Raw genomic sequence first — 19,851 nt, 5'->3', positions numbered from 1 at the left:
AGCTAGTGTGAGTCGCCGAGCGTCTGCTCAGCGAGTGAGCGGCGTCTCGGCCGGGCGGCGAAGTTTATACGCGTCCCGGCTCCCCCTCGGCCCGGGGGGACGGAATGAATAAATAATACAATGGATATTCCCGTCATCATTATTTCATCGTCAGGGTAATGAGAGAGCGCCAGCGCTCGCTCTCGGACGCGCTGCGCTACGCTACAGGTGAGGCGGCGACGGCGGCCCACGCCCGCAGAGTCCCTCGCAAATCAAACCGGACGCTCAGGCTGCTCCCTACGTCGCAGACTATCAGAGCGGTCCGCAAGTACCGCAAGAGTAACAATTACGAGCAGAACTATTACGACGACGGTGAGATTTCATCTACGAGCAGCAGAATAACTGCGACGACGACAACTACAATCACAACTGTGAGAAGGAGTACGTTAACAACTACGACAGCTTCTACTTCAACACGTAAAACTACGATAGCATCTATTACTCCGACGACATTAACGACTACAACCGTGACAGCAACTGCGGTACTGGAACAGGTACGGCAATTACTTGGACTACATCAACAACAATTGCTTTAGTGGAAATGGTGACATCTCCAAGTACTCCAAAGTATTACTCGTCAACAACGAGGACAACGTGTGTGGCATCACTCCATCAGATGAGTGCGATTTGTTTGCCGTGACATCGTTCTCCGCCGTCCTCGCCACTTGATTGTCTGGCGGAAGTCGTCGAGTATCAAGCTGCTTATTCCACATGCTCGGACACATGGTCACATGGGCCAAGTGAGTGTCCCATTTGCGTCTCACGTCCCTCGGGGACATCTCAGGGCCTTTGAGGGACGACCCCCCCCCCCCCCCCCCCGACACAAGAGGCACTTCTATATTCACATACGTCGCCAGGTCTTTCCGTCCTCTAATCCTGTTAGTGTGAAACTGCCGGAGAGTCAAGTCCACGGTTTGGGGAGGGGGGGGGGGGCAGCAACAAAACAAAGACCCCCCCCTTGGGCCGCACCAGCTGGATGTCTGTAGCGACACATTTTGTCAGTGCTTTTTTTCTTTTTTTCGCAAATGAAAATTGAAAAAAAAAATTTTACTCACATGTCCATCTGACCAGGCAATACCCTACAATACATCTTTATTGATATAGCGCTTTCGCAACAGCTGCAGCAGGGAAAAAAAAGCGCTTTCCAGAACAGTAAACATTAAATAACAATATAATGTAACAGAACACGTACAAAGAGCCATGCGATCATAATTGCTATGACCGATTACGCTTTGTTGTTTGAAGCAGTTAGCTAAATAGCCAAGCATAAGATGCTCACATTATGGCCACTTGTTTGAAATACGTTTTTTAAACTCCAACTATGGTAACGGCGACATCAACAACACCAACAACAAAAACATTGAGAATTTTTTGCTGTCTGAAGATAAAAAAAAAAGAAAAAGCTAACATGCTAACATGATCAATCGCATTCAGAACCAAACTGTAGAAACCACAACTATGACAACAATCACTCCAACTATGACAGCAACTACATTTATTTTCCAAAATGTGGGTAGTGAACTTTTTTTTTTTTTTTAAACATCTATACCCTGCAAGTTGGTGTTATTCTGTTTCATGTCAGCCCTCCTGTGATCCACCAAGGGAGCGGCAAAATAAATAAAATGTACAAACATTCAAATATTTTCTTCCTTCTGCTCAAAGTTTTGCCAAACGTTATGTGACGTCGCAACAAAAAGAAAAGCCACTACAAGCAGATTCCGTTTGGATGCTGCTCCGTATCTTGGCAGAATCAAGCATGTCGAGCGTCACTCGGCATTCCCGAATCAATCTCTCTCGTTGTCATTTGGAAATAGCTCTGCGTCGTCTTGCGAGCGTCTGGGTCTGCTTGTCCCCCCGGCGGCAAACATCAGAGATGCCAGTTTGACAAAACTTCATTTGTGATGCGCGCCGTGCCGTGCTTTCGTCGCTTGTTTACGCCTTTTGTTTGACAGCGCGCGACTGTTGTAGTACAGCGTGCGGGGTTTTGTTTGGATGCTAATGAGCCAGGGTGGCTTTCCTTGGGTGGGTTGTCGTTTGATGCCGGGCCCTCGGCGGAGCCGACCACCTCGACGCGCTGACAGACGGGGACTGGAAAACGGGGAAGCCATCGGGGAGCGAGGCTGCCAACGTTCTCACGGCAGCTGCTGAAATGACACCATCTCTATGAACAACTACAGCATTGGCACCAACTAATAGACGAACAATTTCGACTATCTAGGAGAATTCCCATTTGATTAACAACTTTAGCGAAGACAACTCCGGCCACATTAACAACTACAATGATGACAACTTCTATAAATATTAAAAATAACAACTACTTTATTAACGGGTACGAAAACTTGCCTTGCACTTACAAATACCAAACCTCCTACTGTATTCTACATAACAACTACAACTTTTACTACATGAACAACCACGACAACTCCGACTCCCTTAACAAGCGTGGCTACTTGCACTACATTAACAACTACAACTTTGAAAAATTCTGCTGTATTAAAAATACAACTATGGCAACCACTACATAAACAACTACAAAAATGCTGACTCTATGTACACTTGCTACATTGCCTACGACATTAATAACTACAACTCTAACCGCATCTGCAACTGCAACGACTCCCACGACATTAACAACTACAACTACAAAAACTCTGACAACGCATGGGGTTGATTTATCGGAACGAGTTAGTCAGCGTGCGGGCAGGTTAGCTCAATGCTAACGGCAAGGAAATAGGACAGGCCTCGGTAAGGCTTTTACACGCCAATCTTGGCCAACTCTACGTGCAGTTGCTGCGGGGCTATGTTGCATAATACATGAGCACTCAGTTAATCTATTGATCCAAAATATGTCTTCTGTCTTTTCTCCTCTGTCAGCCTCGCAAGCCTTTTGTCGTCGCTGCTCTTACAATGTCAACAGCATCCGCCGTAACCGCTGCACAAAAAAAGTAAACTATGACAGCTCCCACCTACATCAACTACAAAAACTTTAAATACAGAAACAACCATAACTACAGTATGTGCTAAGACTACGACAATTCACACTACGTTGACTACAGCGTCAATTATTGATACGTCTCCAACTACATAAACAACCACAACTTGTTCTTCATCAAGAGCTACCACTATACTAACTCTTACCACATGAACAAGTAGATCCACTTCTCCTGCAATGACAACTACAACTCCGACAACGATAACAACCTCGCCGATGACAACTTTAAACTACAACTACTACATTAACAAATTTGACAGAGACAAGTACTCCTACCACCACCAGCACTACGTTATCAACGTAACTCCCAAAACATCACAAAGACAACTACTGCCACATTAACCACTACACCCATTAAGACGAGCAATCGAGGTCAGGCTGGTCGTCTTGTCGAGTGTGACGCGCCGCAGCGATGACATACGGACGAGTGCGGGCTTGTCATCACTTCAAGCGGAAGGAACACGGTCTCCGTTTCCCGTCCGGGTTATACAAATTTGCAGGTAAAGTGCAAAGAGTGAGGATCTCTCCTCCTGAGAGAAGTGCTGGCGTCTTTAATTTGTACTGGCAGAAAATGAAATATTCACAAGGCCCCCTACAGGCAATTACATTAAAAGTGTGTGGTTGGACACCGCCTACCCTTTGGCGAGGCCCCGCATCGCCCCCTGCTACGCACCCCTGCGCCCCCCCGCCCCCCACCTCAAAGGCCAGTTGGGTGAACTGTCGCGAAGTTTACAACATCAGATTTTACCAGGCATGAATAATTCAAGGTGGAAGCAGGAAAAGGAGAAACTGGGAAAAGACAGCGCTGGATGGCGGTGTGCGCAGCTCGCGCGGCGCAGCTTCCATTTGCTAAATGCAGCAGAAAGGCGCGGTGCGGCGAGCGTTTTTTTTGTTCGGCTAAAATGCTTGGCCGGACACCCGAGGAGCCCATCCAGCACGTAAAGCCGCACACATTATTTTCTCATTTGTGGCGCCTTACAAAACGCAAACACGTTAGCATGTGGTGGACTTGCGCTATTTGACGCCAATTGTTTGTAACTGCCTTTAGCGCCACAATCACGTCAACGGTTTTAGCTAGCGTACTCGCCTAAATAACCCGCAAGCACAAACTGGTGTGACATCAGATGCATATAAATCAGGAATTTACACAAATGTCATTTACACACAAAAATACAGGTGAACAAAGTAGACGATGTAGCTATTTGTAGCGATCTTTGCGAAAGGCACAAAAACATGCGTATTTTTGTTCCATGTGTCCGTTTTACACGTCAAGAGGCCGGTTGGATCAAATTTGACTTCCGCCGAGGCCTCACAAAAAGCATGACTGGACCTTAATCCGGATGCGCACCCAAAAACATGTCAATAAAGTCGAGTGAAAGGAGGTCAGCGGCCCTCCCTGACCTCGCGCAGTCGCACCCACTGACTGACCTCGCTTGCTCTCAGCCTCGCCACAGCTGGACGCCACGCCGGTGTCGCCTTCCCGCAGGAGCGTCCCGCCTGCCCGCCTGCCTGCTCCGGTCCCAGAGGATGGCGGCTGATGCATATTTGATGAGCGGGTCCCGGGGACCCTCTGGAGAGGGGCCGCACACATCGGGGACAATGGGCACCTCGCTCGGGTTACGCCGCGCCGCGCTGCTCCTTTTTGCGGGCCGCTGCTTCCAAACCTGTTACCAACAACAAAAGAATGTCATCATTATTTTGATGATGATCATCATGATTGCAAATCTCCCGTCGAGCCAGCGGTGGGGGCCTGCCAATCGGAACTGTTGTTAAAAATGAAGAAATGGTGGAATTATGTCAAAAACTTCGATGCGTCACATTTTAATCCATTGAACTCTTGAAAATTCACAGTCATAAAATAAATGTGATTTGCACCCAACTGTAAAAAGTCAACTGGATGAAATATCCATCTTATTTTCCAGATTTTTTTTAACACGCATCACATTTCCCGTTACTCAGATAACATTTGTCTACTTATTGTGTACTAATTAACATATTAGTACATATTCTGTAACATAACATGCGGCGGATATGAAAATTCCCCACAGCCCTGTTCGATTGTCAGTTATTTGCAACATGGGAATAAAAAGAGTAACAGATTGATATATACGTTTTTTATTAAATGTGTTTGCAATTGTGTGCACACCCTCTTATAACGCACCACCCGCAGTCCATGTGGCTGTGTTCAGAATTAACCAATGGCGTTCCAACTGTAATTAAAAGGGGGTCAGCACACCTGCCACCATTTTCAATGCCTCTGATGAACCCCCAAATGAAGTTCAGGTGTTCTAGTAGGCTTTTCCTGACATTTCCACACCATCGTTTTTAAAAGACTTTTCCTTAAAAAAAAAAAAAAAAGCTTATTTAGATATCTAATGTCACAAAAAGCAGGCGTTTGAACAGAGCTGCATCGACATTGTAAGCAACTGTTGGGGCGGCATGTTGGGTGACTGGTTGGCACGTCAGCCTCAGAGTGCAGAGGTGCAGGGTTCAATTCTGGCCTTCTTGTGTGGATTTTCTCCCGGTCCTCAGGTTTACTCCCACGTTCCAAAAACATGCATGGCAGGTTAAGGGAACAATCTAAATTATGATTGATATATATTTACAAACATGAAAAAATAATCGAACAAATGATGAAATAAACATTACATGTATCAAATAAGCAGCAGTCAGTGATCAATGAGCAGGATTATTTTGTGGATTGCGTATGAAAGTTAGCATGAAGAGTGAAGCTCTTGCCTTTGTAATCTTTAGCGTGTGAGTGTGTGGGTGTGCATGTGTGTGTGTGTGTATGGAAGTGTGTGTGTGAGACTGTGTGTTTGATTTTGACTTTGTTTTTGTCTTCCCCTCCCTTCCACGACGACACCCGCAAAGTAAACGAAGCATGATTAATTAATGCATTAATTGCCATGAAAGTGAATGTGGTTCACATAGGCAAGCAGGAGGAAATTCCTGCGCGCCTCACATCAATTAATAATCCCGATCCGAATAAATAACTGTGTCTGTGTGTGTGTGTGTGTGTGTGTGTGTGTGTGTGTGTGTGTGTGTGTGGTTACATTGTTTATTAATCGTGGGATCTGGTTATTAATCGACTGTTATCAGTGGATTCAAGCCTACAACTACATCGTTTGTGTACAATTTTGCTGAATATTGATTTAGGTATTTATTTATTGAATACAACTGCAGTGTTGGAAAAAAAAAATCTCCGACCATGTTTCCTTAGATAAATCAGACCTGCATAAGTGCTGAGTTAATATCTCCTCTTCCAAGGCTCCTGATGTGATTTTAAACGAGCAAGCTAAATGAATACAGTTCGTCGAGAGGCCAAAACAAATTGTTCCCCCGCTATGTAATGTTTTTTTTCCAATTTATAATCTATATTTAACCGTCATTTTAACACGTTTCTAGAAACCATATTTTTAATCTCGGTCGACGATGTCTTCGGGAGCGCGTTGTAATTATTTTTAATGGATTTAATTTGGGCTTTTTTTTTTTAAATTAGAAAAGGAGATTCTTATTTTTTCCTTTTTTTTTTTTTTTTGCAGCGGGCCACCCGGCCTGCCTGGGTCTGTCCTGAGTAAGACGGACGAAAAGGCACGCGAATGGGCGTGGATCGCCTCAGACTGGCTCACTTTGATTGGCTGAGATGCATTTTGGGGGCGTGGTTTGCTTGCCAGGCTCTTCCTATAAAGGCATCTGGGAGGGGGGGGGCGGCGCAGCTTCGTCTTCATCCTTAGTACTGCACATGGGAGGACTGGAGGATTTTCCACCCCTTTTAATACATTTTGCAACTTTGTGAAGTGTTTTTTTTTCTTCATACTTGTGCAAAGAGGACGACGGATCTCTGCGTCGCTGGCCCTCGCCTGCGTCATCATGATGTCGATGAACAGCAAGCAGCCGTTCAGCATGCACCCCATCCTGCACGAACCCAAGTACACGCCGCTGCACTCCAGTTCCGAGGCCATCCGCCGGGCCTGCTTGCCCACGCCGTCGGTGAGTCCAACGCTGCATCGGAAAGAAGAAAAAAAAAAAAGACCATCGCATGAATAATTCCGCTTTAAATAAACAAGCCAAAACACACCAAAAAAAATGATGCATATTTCTTCGCTTCTTCAATTATGCAAAAAAAAAAATTGGTGTCATCACACCAATGTAATTTAATATTACTAATTGAATACATTTTTTATACTCGAGTGTCATTCGTATTCAAGATCACGCCGGTCTCGTTTCATTGTATAGGCACAAATTATTCAAAAGGAAGTGAATGTGTGTGTGGTGGGGGGGGCCGTTGTAAATATTAATTTTAAATGAATGTCAGTCCACGCTGCTAGCACCCATTGCACAACATGCCACGCACACGAGGAAAAAGGCCGTTTCGTTTCACGAGAGTGACGAGGAATGTTCCTGTCGGAGGAAACTGTTTCCAGTTGCCAACTGTCAAGTGTGAGCTTTTCGTAAATGTCGCCTATAACATCATTAAAAAAAATAACCGACTTTCGGTTTGGTGCACATTCGATCGAGTTTGTGACTGATTCAATTTTTACATACAAAACAAAAAGAAGTCTGACATTTTCACCGATGCACTTGCTTGAGGTACCGTACATTTTTTTTCGAAATCACTTTGACGAAGTGTTTTCTAATGATCGGAAAATACAAGATGGTTTTAGTAATATGTACTCGTTTTTTGGTTTAGTTTTGTAAAAACGAATTTCGCAAATAAATTGACCTGCAAAAAAACTGTGTGTGTGTGTGTGTGTGTGGACTTCCGGAAACTGTAACAAAAATATTTTGGGATATGGATTCCCAGTAAAATAAGAAAAAAACTGACCGTAACTACGTGCATATCATTAAGTTTGAGGGGGGGGTTTTTTTGTTATTAAAGTTGAACCAGTAATTTGGCCGTCAGATCACAGGCAATTTCTGTCCTCTGTAACTGCAGATCACAGCCAAATGACCATATTTGGACATGTGATTATGAAATGTGAAGTTTAAATAAGCCAATTAGCTGCAAGACTTCCAATAACCGTCTACATTTTACAGCAAAAGTGTAAGAACGTTCTTAAAGTTGACTCTTTAATTTGCCTTTTAGTTTCCAGATACTTCCGGTCACTGTGGCACTCCAATGACTATATCTGGGCATGCCATTAAAATGGACTCCTAAATTTGTGTTAGTTTTCAGGCATGTAAATACATATACCATGTATGGAGTCTGTTAAATTGCTTTAATTGCAATATGAGTGCAATGATGACACGTCACCACACTTGATTGGTCACTTTATATATGTATAATTAATTCTAAATGATAGAAATCATTGAATGATTGGAGATGACAATGAATGGGCTGCATGTCACCAAATTTCCAGGCACTTCCGGTCACTGTGAGAAGTCAACCAAGGCAAAATGACCACTCGTGGGCATGTCATGTTCACTTTCCACATGAGAGTTTGTCTGGATTGATCACGCCACCTTAATTTTCTGTTTAATTTCCTTCTTCTTGAGACATTTTGTTGTCATTGCTCTCACGATGTTCACTTTCTTAGTCGTCCTAGAATATTTACGTGTAAATTTGTCTGCTGCGATGATCGAATTCCCCTCAGGGGATGAATAAAGTATCTATCGAATGAACCTGAACCTGGATTGCGGGGAAAGAAAAAAAAAAAGCAAAACGACATTTGCGCGTGAATTCCGAGCCACTTCGCGAATAAGCCTTTGAATGAAGTCGACCAGCTGCGGATTTTGATGATTTTTTTTTTCTGTCACTAAACGCGCTTGTGGCGGCAGCTGCAGGGCAACATATTCACCGGCTTCGACGAGACGCTCCTGCAGCGGGCGGAGGCGCTGGCCGCCGTGGACATCGTGAGCCAGAAGAGCCACCCGTTCAAGCCGGACGCCACCTACCACACCATGACCACCATGACCAGCATGACGTGCACGCCCACGTCGTCGTCGGCGCACCTGCACCACCCGTCCGTGCTCACCTCGCACCACCACCCGGCGGCGCACCACCACCAGCCGGCGCAGGGCCTGGAGGGCGACCTGCTGGAGCACCTGACGCCCGGCATCTCCCTGGGCGCCATGGCCGGCTCGGACGTGTGCTCCACGGCGTCGCACATGAGCGCCATCAACCACATGCAGCACCACCACCACCATCATCACCATCCGCACCACCCGCAGTCCATGAACATGCACGCGCACGGCCTGGCCTCGCACGGCTCCCTGGGGGGCGCCGCGGCGGGGGTGGTGGTGGGCGCAGGCGGCGGCGGAGGCCCGGCGGGCGGCGACGCGGAACCCGACCCCCGGGAGCTGGAGTCGTTCGCCGAGCGCTTCAAGCAGCGGCGCATCAAGCTGGGCGTGACGCAGGCGGACGTGGGCGCCGCGCTGGCCAACCTGAAGATCCCCGGCGTGGGCTGCCTGAGCCAGAGCACCATCTGCAGGTTCGAGTCGCTGACGCTGTCGCACAACAACATGGTGGCGCTCAAGCCCATCCTGGAGGCCTGGCTGGAGGAGGCGGAGCGGGCGCAGCGCGAGAAGATGGCCAAGCCGGAGATCTTCAGCGGCGGCGACAAGAAGCGCAAGCGCACGTCCATCGCGGCGCCCGAGAAGCGCTCGCTCGAGGCCTACTTCGCCGTGCAGCCGCGGCCCTCGTCCGAGAAGATCGCCGCGATCGCCGAGAAGCTGGACCTGAAAAAGAACGTCGTGCGCGTCTGGTTCTGCAACCAGCGGCAGAAGCAGAAGCGCATGAAGTTCTCCGCCACGCACTAAAAAACGACAAACGCGCGGAAGGAAAAGAGAAGAGAAGAGAAGAAAGTCCCCGCTTTTCCCTTTGGAGGGACACATCGTGGAGCGGCTCTTTGTGCCTCGACAAGACGTTTCATCACCTCGAGCGTTGTGGGAGGCAACGAAATAAGACTTCCGCTACTCCACTTGAGCAGATCCTTGGAGTAACGTAAATCAGGGAGTGTGAGAAGCAAGATATTCCCCATCCATAACCCTATATCGAGGAAAATGTCTCAAAAGTTGTCAGTTACAAAATTGTGGCGGATGCAAATTTTGTCTTTCGAAAAAAAGTTACACAAATACTTCTGTACTCGAGTACATTTTAAAAGAGGTACTTTTCTCTCTTACGCCATATGTTTTTTTTAAGGTGATGAAATGCGTTGTTCAGAAGATTCCAAATGGGCAAAAACTGGACGAAGGACTGCAAGATTTTGAGAGAGAAAAACACCGTGAAGGCACCACGCTCGGACTTCTTCATTCATGAGGCTACTATTGTACAAAAAAACAACAACAACAACAAATGACTCCCCTTTTTATATTTATCAATGTACATATTGTGTGAATAGGTTGCACCGATATCTTGAATTGTTTTTTTTTTGTTGTTGATTATTTTTGATGATGAAAAAGAGAGAGAGAAAGAAGCCACATGCATGTTTTTTGTTTTTGCTTTGTTTTTTGGGGGGAATCGATAGAGGGCGTCTTCTGTGCGAGTCGAGGAATTTCCCAGCGCTACGAACGCATCGCAATAAGAAGAAGCAACACACAACTGGGCCGTGGCTGTGTGTCTACCTCAAGACTATACACACACACACACACACACACCCACACACACACAAAGTGTTCTAACCCCCGCACGCTCACGAAAAGAAAAGCGACGTTTTGTTTTCTTGTTAGATTTTTGGGATGGTGGATTTCACAGTGGAAGGACGCGTCACTGTAAAAAGCTGTCACCGCAATGATGCTTTGACAATCAAGTACGACCATCCATCGATTTGTATTATTGATCATAGCAACCACTGCACCTCATTATTTATTCGCTGACACACACACACACACGCAGAACACGAAGCGCACTTTGTAGATAAATAACTTATTTATTATATTATTTAAACATGCCCCCCTCCCCGCCCCTTTTTATTTGTATTTAAAAATTAATTTATTTCGATTTTGTTTTTCATTTCAATGAATGAATTTCATTTGTGGAAGTGTGTTCTTCAATAATGTCTCTGTGTACATGACAGAAGCTGAAATAAAACGTGCACGTTTTACGTCATACGCAGATCCCTTGTATGATATTTTTGAGCATTTTTAATTATTGCATGCATATAATAATTCATCTGTTGATATTCACGTGAGGATGTGTCTACAATTATTGGCCGCGCACGCCACAAAAAAAACGTAGCGATTAAATTACAACTGTCAGTGCTGTAAAAATTCGAGTAATCGGTGACAGTTCTGGGCCACTCTAAAAAGTGTATTGATGTATTAGCTTTTGCCATTGACAGCTATTGGCCATGGATACGTTTTGGGCATGGGCACGACAAACTAACACTGTAGTTATTGACAGCTGAAAAAAAATAAAGATGCATTTGGTGAACTGTAAACAAGCCCCAAATAGTCATTGGCCACTTTAAAAGGCATTTCAAGTATCTGGCCAGTCCTGAAGTATTCTTAAGTCATGGGCCACTTTAAAAAAAATAACTCTGACAGTGTTGCCATTGACCACTCTAAGCGAATAACTGCATCGTGACACCCCTGGAAAGCATTTTTCAAGCTTCAGTTTTATTCATATTGAAAAATCGATTAAGAAGAAAAAACAATTGCTGCGTCGTATTTTCAAAACAAAAACAAAATGGCCGCAGTTATTGCGATGCTAAATGTTAAAATGTATCTTGCCAAAAAAACATTGTCTGCTCTTAAATATGAATCATTGTTTTTTTTTTGGGGGGGGGAGTAGTAATACAACAAAATGACGTTTATTAGTGAAAGACGACAAAAAGTGACTTGTTGCTTCATTCTCAACGATTCGGCAGAACGAATCGTCGCGTCTCAACAAACGTCAGCCGGCCACGCACTCGCTGCCGCATGCTGGCTCGCCTCTCGCGGTCACCCATCCACCTCGTGTGTTTTTTGTCTGCCGTTCTTTCTCTCGCTTTTTTTCTTTTATTTCAATGAAGCGAGGAAGCACATTTTCATAAATAGACCTTGGCCGAGCGCTGAGGCCATGAAACTTTAATGACGCTCCGAGTCTTGAGTGCAGCATCGGGCTGGGGGGGGGGGGGGGGGCGTCCTCGGAGACAAACAGGCCTCTGCTACGTTACTAAGTCTCTCGCTCGCGCTCTCTCACTCACACATACTGTACACACATATGCAAACAACCCCCCCACACACACACTCGCCCTTCCTCCGCGCACACACACGCGCACCGAGTGTGTGCGCGGAAGAGGGATGAGGACGGAGGCAGTGGAAGTCGAATCTGTTATTCTTTTATGAGTAGCAGTATTATGATAGGCAATGTCTTGAGGGGGGACTGACCTCCGCTAATTCACCATTAATGGAGAAAATTCATTGAGGCAGCCGTGACCACACACACACACACACACACACACACACTCAAGAGCCGACACACAATGGAAGTGTTCAATGGTTTTGCTACAATATTTCTTGTTGACATACACAGATAAAAGTGGAAAGGATGGTGTCAACAGCCCCCCCCCCACACACAGAACGTAAATGACCACATTCAGTATTTCCTCCCCCAGCAAGGCAACCGTGTGAGCTTTTGAGGGTGTTGTGGGATGTCGTTATGCATCTGAGACGCTAATTAAAACATGACGTCGGTAATCAGGAACATTGTATAACTAATCAGGCCTAATGAGCATGGGGGGGGGGTGTTAGCTGTGTGTGTGTGGAGGCGGGGGGGGGGGGGGTACTAGGCCATGATCAAACATGCAATTTATGAGGCCTCAAGTGGGACAACAATAGTGAGCAACCTGGACAAATCATATGAAATGTGGACAAGGTGTTCAGGTGCTCACTGTAAATGGAGAATAAACCAAGCAGTGTAACTTGTAAGTGAGGGCGGGGGGAGGCAGGGGTGGGGGGTGGTGCACAAATTCCAGATGGAATGCAATGATATGAATTATGGAACAATATCGTAGCAGCCATATCAATATTTACAGGGCAGGATTCCCAGATCTTGGGAAAGACTCCTCTTGTCTGCAGAAGAAGAGTCAGCTATGGTAGAAGAAGATGAAGTAGTGACAGACGGGGACTTTAAATGAAGGTTGAATTAAAAAAGAAAATATAAAAACAATGTGCAAAGGGAAGGGGAAAAAAGCTTCCTTGTAACACTCAAATAGCTTTTGATCATTTCTAATCAATTATGTAGCAAACAGCAATTATTGAAATATTTATACGCACACTGGCAATAATTCAACTTGTGTCATGACTTAAGGCCCAGCTGAGATGTTGGTGTTTATTATTTAGTAGCTCACGAGCCGCTGACAGCGAACACCTGAGTCAATAAAAGCGCTGATCGTTTCAGAGATATCCTTCAAGCGGAAGCTCGTAAGAGGACAAGAGGGAAAAAAATGGAATACAAATGCACCCCATCAAATATGAAAGAAAAAAAAAGATGTATTCTTTCCCCCCAAAATTGCACAATTGCGTACTTCAAACTGTAAGATTACGAGAAAAGCAGCTACTTTATCGGATTCTAATGTCTTTTCCGTGCCGTGCCTGTCCTGTACTTCATAACGTTTCATGCCAAGCTTCCTTTGACAGACAAAATCATTGTCATCGTCATGTTATTGATTGCCGACATCGCGTCCAAGAATTTCATAATGGAAAACCCTCAAATGTAGGTGAATGGAATCAAAACGGAAGACATAAATATAAAATAAGACGCTGCAACATACAATATTGTACATTTACTTGTGTTTAGTGGAAATTAAAGCGAACCACAAAAGGGTTGCATTTTCTTTTTCTCTCTCGACTTTTTCCCTTAACCATCCGCGCCAAAAAAGGCATGTTTGGAGAAGCCGGAGACGTAAATACAAAGTTGCACTTAATTCAGAGAAGTGTGTTCAAAGCACACTGCAGTGCATCGGGCTTCTCTAATCATGTCTCATCCATAATGCATGCGCAAAAACTGACAAGATGCCCTGCAAAAAAAGAAATACAGAAAAAAAAAAGAAAACGAGCGGTGCAAAACTGAGTTTCACCACCTCCCTACGCCCTATCCAACGGACACTTGCTAAACTTCACCATTTATCGGCGGTACAATTTTAATGAAAAATAATATTCGTGATTCAAGCTTCATGCTGTTGATCGCCATTCCCAGTTGAAATTGTGGACCATCTCGGACCTAGTGGAAGAGTGTAATTCAACAACAGGGGTCGCAAGCTTGACCCCTGCGGAATCCCACACATTAGAGCCATTTGGTCAGAGACACAGTTTCCACTTTCATCAACGTACATTGTGTCCTTGAGATAGGACTTGAACTGCTTTTGAGCAGTGCAACTGATTCCCCATTTACATTCCAACCTCCGGAATAAGACGGCATCATCAACTGTGCCAAAGACAATCATGAAATACAAGCAACAAGTAGTAAAAATTCCATGTGAACAACAATAAACACACAAATGTATATATTGTTAATTATCCTGGGGGGGGCAAGAAAATGCTCAACAGACACCTCGGAAATAAATAACAAAATAAATCAACAAGCCACGAAAGAAGCTGCAAAAGCCCCACCAGTACCACTCAAAACTGACAGAGAACCAATAATTAGTGTGTGTGTGTGTGTGTGTGTGTGTGTGTATGTGTGTGTGTGTGTGTGTGGAAGGCTTGGAATGTGCTCGTGTTTGGGCATTGGCTCCATGCGGACCTGCTCGCTTTGCTTGCTTTCTTGCTCTGGCCCATATACTGTACCGTAAGCTTGCGCGTGTGCGAAGCGCTACTTTCTTGTCTCGCTGATGAATAATGCAGCGCCGCGAGGCCGCCAGGTTTCCAGTTAAACAGCAATTTGCTTTACCAGTGTTCCCAGTCACTGCCAGCTGCACTCGCAATATAAGCTTGGATGTACGTTGAGATGTAGATTGCGATTTTTGCAAGAGCCACACACTGCCTGCTAATTAAATCTAAAGACCTGCTGTATATGTTTCTAGCTTCAAGTTGCTGAGGTAACCTTGTAATACTTCAAGGAAATTATGAAAAATGAGTAAAGTTGTTATATGACGAGTGAGACAAAAAGTCATTCCAGCAATTAAGTTGTTCAGGTATTATTATTATTACTATTATTATTATTATCGAGAGGGAAAACACACTCGGGTTCCAAAAATCAAGCTGTAATATTATGAGAGGAAAAATATCTATCGTGTGGGACATACCCACCTGCTAAAGATGAAAATCTGCAATATATAGACCAGAATTAAAATTTAAAAAGGTTTTTATTCTTTTCAGAGAGTTTGAACACATTGAAACTTACTTTAAGAACACTTGAACTTGGTAAAACAAACTTTTTAAATTATTTGTGGGTTTTTACTCTCTCACTGTCAAGAAAAAAAAAGAGACAATGTAACATCACTCTGAGGAAAAGAGAAAGACTCACCTGCATTGTCCTCCAAACGAGAGGCCAAGTGTGCTTGCTTCAAGGTGTCTATTTGTCACTTCCCGTTGAAGTTTGCTGTGAAAGTAACATAAAACAGAAGATGATTAAACATTCCATATTCAAAAAATAAAATCATCTCACAAACGTCTGGTAGCTTAATGCTAACATGAAAGGCGAAACGCAGTGGATCAAGCTAACAGAAAATAGCACTGAAGTTTGGGTAATGATAAACCTACAGCCAACATCCTGTAGAGATTTTTCAGTTTGCGGACTCGATCCCCCCCCCCCCCCCCAGCAAAGGGGAGAATGAGCGGAATTTGAATTCATTGAGGGATTTTTACGGGCGGCAAGGCTTGTCGAGTAATTCTGTTAACAAAAGGTATCCTTAGACAGAATTAAATATTTATCTGCCCTATGAATAACAATCAGAGGGGAACGCAGGGGGAGAGGCGCTGTTTACTTTTTCCCTGGTTTGGCCTAGCAGGATTCTGGTGCGCATTCCATCTTGCCGAGAGGATTGCCGGATCGGTAGATGGTGTTTGGGGGTCGGGGGGCAGTGCTACTCAAAGCCATGTTCACACTCTAATCCAGCAGAGGAAGGCGTGAGCCCGGGACTCAGGGCTCAGCGGGAACTCTTGACCTGACTACGGGGCGCCTGCTGACCCTGTAATCCGTTGAAACCCCAACAGTCACATGAGCTGAGGCCTGCATCAGATCCCCACTACAACAGTTTGGGGTTTTTGCCGGCTTCATTCCCAGATGAATCTAAAATATATCATAAACGTTTGCTAATTGAATATTGGAGACTCTGAGGTGCAAACAAGGTGAGGCAGCTTTTTGCTGTTATGCTGTACACAAATGGAAGCAGTGGCAAACAGAAGAACAGAACAGATGGTTCTGGTTCTGAGATGCACATTGAGTTAACCAACAACTATTTTCATGATCACCTGTCATTATTATTATTATTTTTTAATGATACGACAACCTATATGATACAACAGGACCATGCGTATTTCAAATTGAGAATACGCCAGACTGCGCTTAGCGAGTTGGCTGCAGGCTGCAAAGCATGAGCTGCAGGAGATCTCTTTTTGGGATCGCCAAATACCGGCATGTGCCCGATCTCATACTTTTTCCACGGAAATGATCCGATCGCAATCCGCCGCCGATCGATCGGTGCAGTGTTCATTTCCAAAGTCCTATAATGTGATTCTAAAGTCCTTTAATTCTCAAGTGATGCCGTGAGATGAGCATCACTTGAGAAGTTTTACACGCTGAGGCCTCAGTGTTTGGAGGGAAAAAAAGTTGAACATCCATGTTGGTATTGGTACATCTATCACATGGGTAGGAAAAGAGAAGTTTGGGGAAATAGAGAGGGCTTGTTTTAAGAGGCGAAAAGCAGAGAGACGCGCAGCAGGCCTTCATTGATTTGCGGCGCGATGATCCCAAACTCCTTTTTTGCTCCTTTGTATTCCTTCGCGATCATCAATAATGGATCGGGCGGCTGTGATGACATTAACGGCGCGCGATGAGCTTAATGAGCCAAGCAGCCCTGACTGATCTGAAGGACTCGGCGGACATTTGGAATCAAACCCACATGACGGGAGGCGGGGTGAGAAGAAATATTGATTCCAAATAAGTCGGACGCTTTGATTCCAAAGTCGGCATCGGACGCAGCCCGGCTACTTTATGGCGATCGAAGGGTTCGCCACCCGAGAGTACGACCTGTTGTGGCCTCTGCAACTTACCATGAAAGTTTAATCAGCAGCGCTCCCAGCATACGTACCCTCCTCTTTTTTTTATGATTAATACTTGATTTTAATTCCCCCAAGCGTTGGCCAAACGGCGAGTGTGAAGGTTTCCACGCGTGCGGCAAAAAGGTTTCAATCGGAGGCCTTTGATCACCCCTAATAATATCCCAGCGGTTGACGGATGAAATGGAATGACGGCTCTTTGATTCGCCGCTGTATCGAAGGATTTGACGCCTTCCTCTTGTCCATTATAAAAATAAAAATTATAGACACACACACACACACACACACGTGTATGTATAGATAGATAGATTCATTAAAAAAATAAAATACATTTTTAAAAATTTGAGAAGATAGATCGATAGATAGATATGGATCATGCTTACATTGCTTCCTTTTTCTGATCGTGGTTTTAAAAATGTATTTAGGTTCATAAAACTTGCCGTGAAGGATTATTTGCTGGCGCTATTCCACTTTTCCTTGCTTCTGACAAGCTCACTCATAGTCTTCTGAGGATTTAACCCAATCAAATATTTGCTCTGCTACACCGGATGGTCAAATTTATGCAACATTTTTTTTTCAGGGTGGTGAAAATTGATTCCTTCAACTATGTACTACGACAGTACTTTGGGGCTGGATGGAAGGATATTCCCCATAAGCTTTTTTTTTTTAAATGAGAGCAGCTTTGCTGAGCACGCATTAATTTAACTGCATTTTAATTCATGCTGCAAGCATAGTGCTCGGAAACCAGCACAGATCGCAGCCGAAATCTCAATTTGCTGGGTGTGTAACAGATTGTTTAAAGTTGCACCAGGGGAGGAACATATTCAGTAAATTTCCATCGGAATTTGAGATGCGGAGTTTAGGAAGCATTCCAAGTTTGAAACTCAGAATTATGGGAGTTTATGGGAACTAACTGGGAAATGAGAGTAACTTCAATGTAAAGTTTCCATCTTTAAAAATAATTGGAATTATGCAAGGCTCCATGTTGGGCCCTTGTCAAATTCTCCGAAGGGGCCACGCTCGGCCCACTCTCCCAGTCTTAGATGGCCTCGTGTGTTTGAGAGTGGCGAACGAGGATCCGGGTGTCCTCTCCGATTAGCCGTGCCTTGTGTGAGTGCACTAATGCACTTCGCTATTAGCATGTTTCTCTGGGTTGCCAACGGCAGATTCGGCAGCCGCCTCACCCCCGCCACCCCGTTTCCACGTGTCAGAACGCATATCAGTCAGAGCACGCCGTGGCCCGTACCGTGGGCTTCTCTGTCGTGAAGTTAGAAGCAGGGTGTTGTGGCACGCCCTGCTGAGTGCATCGGTTTTTGCAATGACGACGTTTTTCTTGTTTTGGAGATAGCATGCATGCACTGGATTGGATTGAAAACGTTTGTGCCGTCTGCCGATTGAAAAAAAAAAAGGACGACGCTGAGTAAATGTATACGTTTTCATTAATGATCGTATTGGAGGATAACAAATGGTTTCCAAGCAGGAATCAAGCATATATTTTACCTCATATAGCTGGTAAGTTTTGTTTACCTGTTAAGAGTTGAAAAACTGTTGACCAAAAAAAAAAAAAAAGCGACTTCGTGGAGCAGTCCTTTCTTCTTCTGTATGTGTGCCAGTCACGCATTTGTGACATAGTTAAAAAGACGCCATCTGTGGCAACTAGCGGAAATGCAACTGTACATGTTACGCCATGGTCCTTCCAGATTGTGGCCAATTGTGCATAAATTTAGATGCCCCCTCCCTCCCTAAATTTGATTGATGCATTTCTTTTAAACATTCATATATTTACGTTTTTATATTACTACTACTAATAATAATAATAATAATAAGAAGAATAACAACCAAAAATTGTGAAAACAACTTTCATGAAACAATTTTTGAGAATAAATAAATTGCAAACAATAAAGTTGAGAAATGAATAATAATGATTAATAATTTAGGATAAGTGGTGTTGGAAATGGATGGATGGACATTTAATGATATTACATATTTTGCATTCACATTTTAACTTTTTTTTTTTTTAACCTCCTATAGAAATAGCCTGGCTCATCTGTCCGTTTCAAAAATCAAATTTGGCCCTTGAGCTCAAAGTTTGCCCACCCCTGGGATCCACTCCGGTGGGTTCAAATTCACAGGCTCGCAAAAAAATAAAACCTCCACTCCAATAAGAACTTGGCTGGGCCTGTCGAGCCTGTTCAATCATTCATAGAATAGGAGGGTGCGAAGCCTGTGTGCCTAAAGAGCTTTGTTACGATATTAACGCACATCGGGCATGAGAGAGGTGCGTGTGGTGAGGATGGAGGCATGAAAGGATGATTGCTGGAGTCCTCGGGGGGCTCCAAAAGCCCCCGTACCCCCACTCTTCCTCCATGTTCTCCCACCTACTATTACATCTTTCCCTTGTTACTTTCTTGTGAAAAATCACCCCGAGGCGAGGTCCTCTCCTGGGTGGCGCACCCCCGAGCGGAGCCCTTGTTCCTTCCATCGTCGGAAGCCCAACCGAGGCTTTTAGCGGGATCAGCCTCCGAGGCCTCCCAACGAGCCCCCACCGCCGTGTCAAGCCCGGTCCCACGCCTCATCCCAGCCACGTGGCGCACCTCCTTCCAACTTTCCCACAGCTCCCATTCAGACATGACTGGAGGTGTTTTATACACAGAATCAGGATCTAATCTGGATTC

The 19,851-nt window shown here is 44.8% G+C and overlaps 1 protein-coding gene and 1 long non-coding RNA gene across 2 annotated transcripts; one reads left to right on the top strand and one right to left on the bottom strand.

Annotated features, from left to right (window-relative positions):
• Positions 1-4,386: 4,386 nt before the first annotated feature.
• Positions 4,387-18,724, bottom strand: LOC147194169 (uncharacterized). The gene is made up of 4 exons (XR_015103127.1): positions 18,704-18,724; positions 15,423-15,497; positions 6,852-7,036; positions 4,387-4,695 (listed from the first exon to the last, which is right to left on the bottom strand). It is a non-coding gene; the product is annotated as an uncharacterized LOC147194169 (long non-coding RNA).
• On the top strand, positions 6,881-11,081 carry pou4f4 (POU class 4 homeobox 4). Its single transcript, XM_086131946.1, has 2 exons — positions 6,881-7,024; positions 8,813-11,081. The coding sequence occupies exons 1-2, from the start codon at positions 6,905-6,907 to the stop codon at positions 9,791-9,793; spliced, it is 1,101 nt and encodes a 366-aa protein (XP_085988072.1). The 5' UTR covers positions 6,881-6,904; the 3' UTR covers positions 9,794-11,081.
• Positions 18,725-19,851: the final 1,127 nt, after the last annotated feature.

This window comes from Hippocampus guttulatus, chromosome 15 (assembly GCF_054856545.1).
Source record: "Hippocampus guttulatus isolate MCC_2025c chromosome 15, RoL_Hgut_1.0, whole genome shotgun sequence".
Lineage (NCBI taxonomy): Eukaryota > Metazoa > Chordata > Actinopteri > Syngnathiformes > Syngnathidae > Hippocampus > Hippocampus guttulatus.
Note: the sequence above shows the minus strand (reverse complement) of the source record. Positions and strands in the feature narration are given on the sequence as shown.